Source organism: Eimeria maxima, genomic scaffold, assembly GCF_000499605.1.
Source record: "Eimeria maxima Weybridge genomic scaffold, Emw_scaff3014, whole genome shotgun sequence".
NCBI lineage: Eukaryota > Apicomplexa > Conoidasida > Eucoccidiorida > Eimeriidae > Eimeria > Eimeria maxima.
In genome coordinates, this window is record NW_013565862.1 from 1 (window position 1) to 2,507 (window position 2,507).

At 48.0% G+C, this 2,507-nt stretch overlaps 1 protein-coding gene across 1 annotated transcript; it reads right to left on the reverse strand.

The window, feature by feature from the left end:
* Positions 1–931: 931 nt before the first annotated feature.
* On the reverse strand, positions 932–2,416 carry EMWEY_00059890 (hypothetical protein, conserved; the record flags this gene model as incomplete). Its single annotated transcript, XM_013481269.1, has 1 exon — positions 932–2,416. One exon carries the CDS (start codon positions 2,414–2,416, stop codon positions 932–934), a length of 1,485 nt encoding a protein of 494 aa, XP_013336723.1.
* Positions 2,417–2,507: the final 91 nt, after the last annotated feature.

Below are 2,507 nucleotides of genomic sequence, written 5' to 3' on the forward strand. Positions count from 1 at the left end.
CGGAAAGTTGTGGATACATCCAGCTCCACATGCAAGTTTCTTCCCAGCGTTTAGTTCAACAGGCCGAGCTACTTCATTAGGTAACTTTTACTGTGATATTGCAACGGGTGAGACTGGCTGCAGAGGACATCTCCATCACGGAAGCGTGAAAAATCAAAGGCTTGCTTTTCTAAGTCAGTAACGGACCTCATTTCATTTTGGTGGCACTTTTTGTGGCATTAACTGACGGCCAGGTTGGGCGCCAGTTCCTCGAGCAACAGTGAATTACAAGAGCTCTAGGGCCCAGCTCACAGGCGTGGAGTTTAGAAGCTACTCCAAGCAGAGTAGCTTGTAGAAGTTGTATCATGGTAGTGTAATCCTCTTCAACACAGAATGGGAGGGCCTGCAGATGCATCTACTACCCCACCTCAATTAGTTCCATGCAAAGCTCGCATAGCATGGCCCGGAGGCTACCGCAGTGAAGAAGCTAAGAGAAAGGGTGTGGCATTAAGCCAGCACTACAAAGAACTATGAAGCAGTGCGCTGCCCCACTCGTCTTCCTGAGCGGCAAGAACAGGGAATTAGGTAACAAGTAGAGAGAACGCACCAAAACACTTACAAAGCAAAATACGGAGCATGAGTTGTGCGACGCGGGGGAACTGCTGGGGTCAAATCCACACCGGCACAAGCTGCGTCTTAACACTAGCGTTTTTTCTTTCCGGAAGTGCGTAATAAGAGACGGCAGCGAGAAATAAATGCTCGGGTGCAATGACGTCAGGTGCCCTGTTGAAAATTACGTAGAATTTTCCACTAATCGCCACCAAGCATACGCCTACAGAGCTGCTGCAGCACCTTCGTTATGTCTTTGTGTTGTGATGTGGCATCGACTATGAGGATAGAGGCATATTATCTCCTCTCAGGTGTTAAACATCTTTTGTACTACCTCAGTGAATTAATAAAGATCAGCGGAGTAAGCATCATTTGGGGGGTAATCGACTGGTTCGTTAAACAGTCGTAGTCGATCGTCCAACACCCAAGTTTGTATTCGCAAGGATATCTGCAGCATCTTGCCAAAGTTCTGTGGTATCCCTTCGTGGGAAGCAGAGTTGCTGATATTTGCCTTTGCCGTGTCGAATTGTTCCTGAAGGTGATTCCACGGGCTGGTAGCTCTCCGGAATGGTAATGAGAATGCGTTTGTAACTATTTTCTCATATTCTTCGATCTCCGCCGCTAGTCTAGAGTAATACCGGAATCGCAGCCCCAAAAGTGCTACCAGCCTCTTGTTCGTCGCCATTTCGACCCTAATGTCGGTTTTCTTGTCCAGTGCAGAGGATCCAAATACGTCTTTGTCCAGTTTGTACTTTTTTGGCTTCTTCGTGGATTCCAAAATTACGTGCGATCTCACAAGATACTCCTTTGTGACATATTCAAGGTCGCGCGCAGGTGTGGCGAAGTACTTTCTGACATAGCAGACGATGTCACCTTCAGGGCATTGAACAGCCTTTACTTGATCATCAATGCTGGACTTGGTCTTAGATCCCAGAATGTTCAGAAGAGCTTTGCCAACACCAACATCAAGCGCAACCTCTTCAGGTTTGCCCCCAATATCTGCATAAACAGTTTGGCAAAACTTGAAGAGTTCTTCTCCCTGTTCGAGACCAGTTCCAGCAATGCCCTCCATTTTCTTAGACGCAGTGGCGGCTTCTTCCTTGCTCAACGGCTGGCTCTGCAGAACTGCATGCAGCCTCTCTTTCAACACTGGCAACATATACTGGAGCTTTTGGTTGTATGAATTCGCTCGCTCGTACGCAGCTGTAACACCCTCAACGTCCTGCGGAGACCTCATGGCGTGTACTTCTTTAAATTGCTGAGAAAACAATACCGCCACGCCTTGTATTTCTTCGTTTGATATTCCAGAAGCCGGCTGCCACCCATATGATGGGCGAGTCTCCGACAATAGCGTGTTAATTCCGATAACTAAATTTGCATCAGCCTCGAGCGGTATGCGGTCAGCCTGGAGTTTGGACACCAACCAAGCCTTATGCATTTCTAGAATATCGGCATTAATTGCCCTGTCCAGTGCAGCCAGACGTTCCAAGATATTCTTCTTGAAGTTCAGGGCAGCAACGTGTCCGTAAATTTGGGTAAGACGACGTAAATTGCTCGTGTCTACCAATTCTGCAGACTTCAAGAACTGAACATGTTCCTGGTTCTCCGGCTGCAAAGTCCAAGCGGTATTTTCCACAGATTGCAGCGTCCCGAGAGCCAACTTGATAGAATTTGCTTCAATGCTGGTCGAGAGGTGACTCCGCAGTTCACTGGTGTGTGTAAAGTGGAGCTGTTCGGAGCAATACGCCTCCACTGCCTCACCATGGGTTTTTGCCAGTGTTGCCAAATGCTGTACGGCATTGCGTGCTCCTTGAAGGGATTGGCTCATTACGTTGACTGTCTGAGTCCGAATCTGCGTAGTGTTTGGGTCCCCACGGCCTTTCGCATCACCGTATTCCTTATAAGCCTTTTCAGCAGTA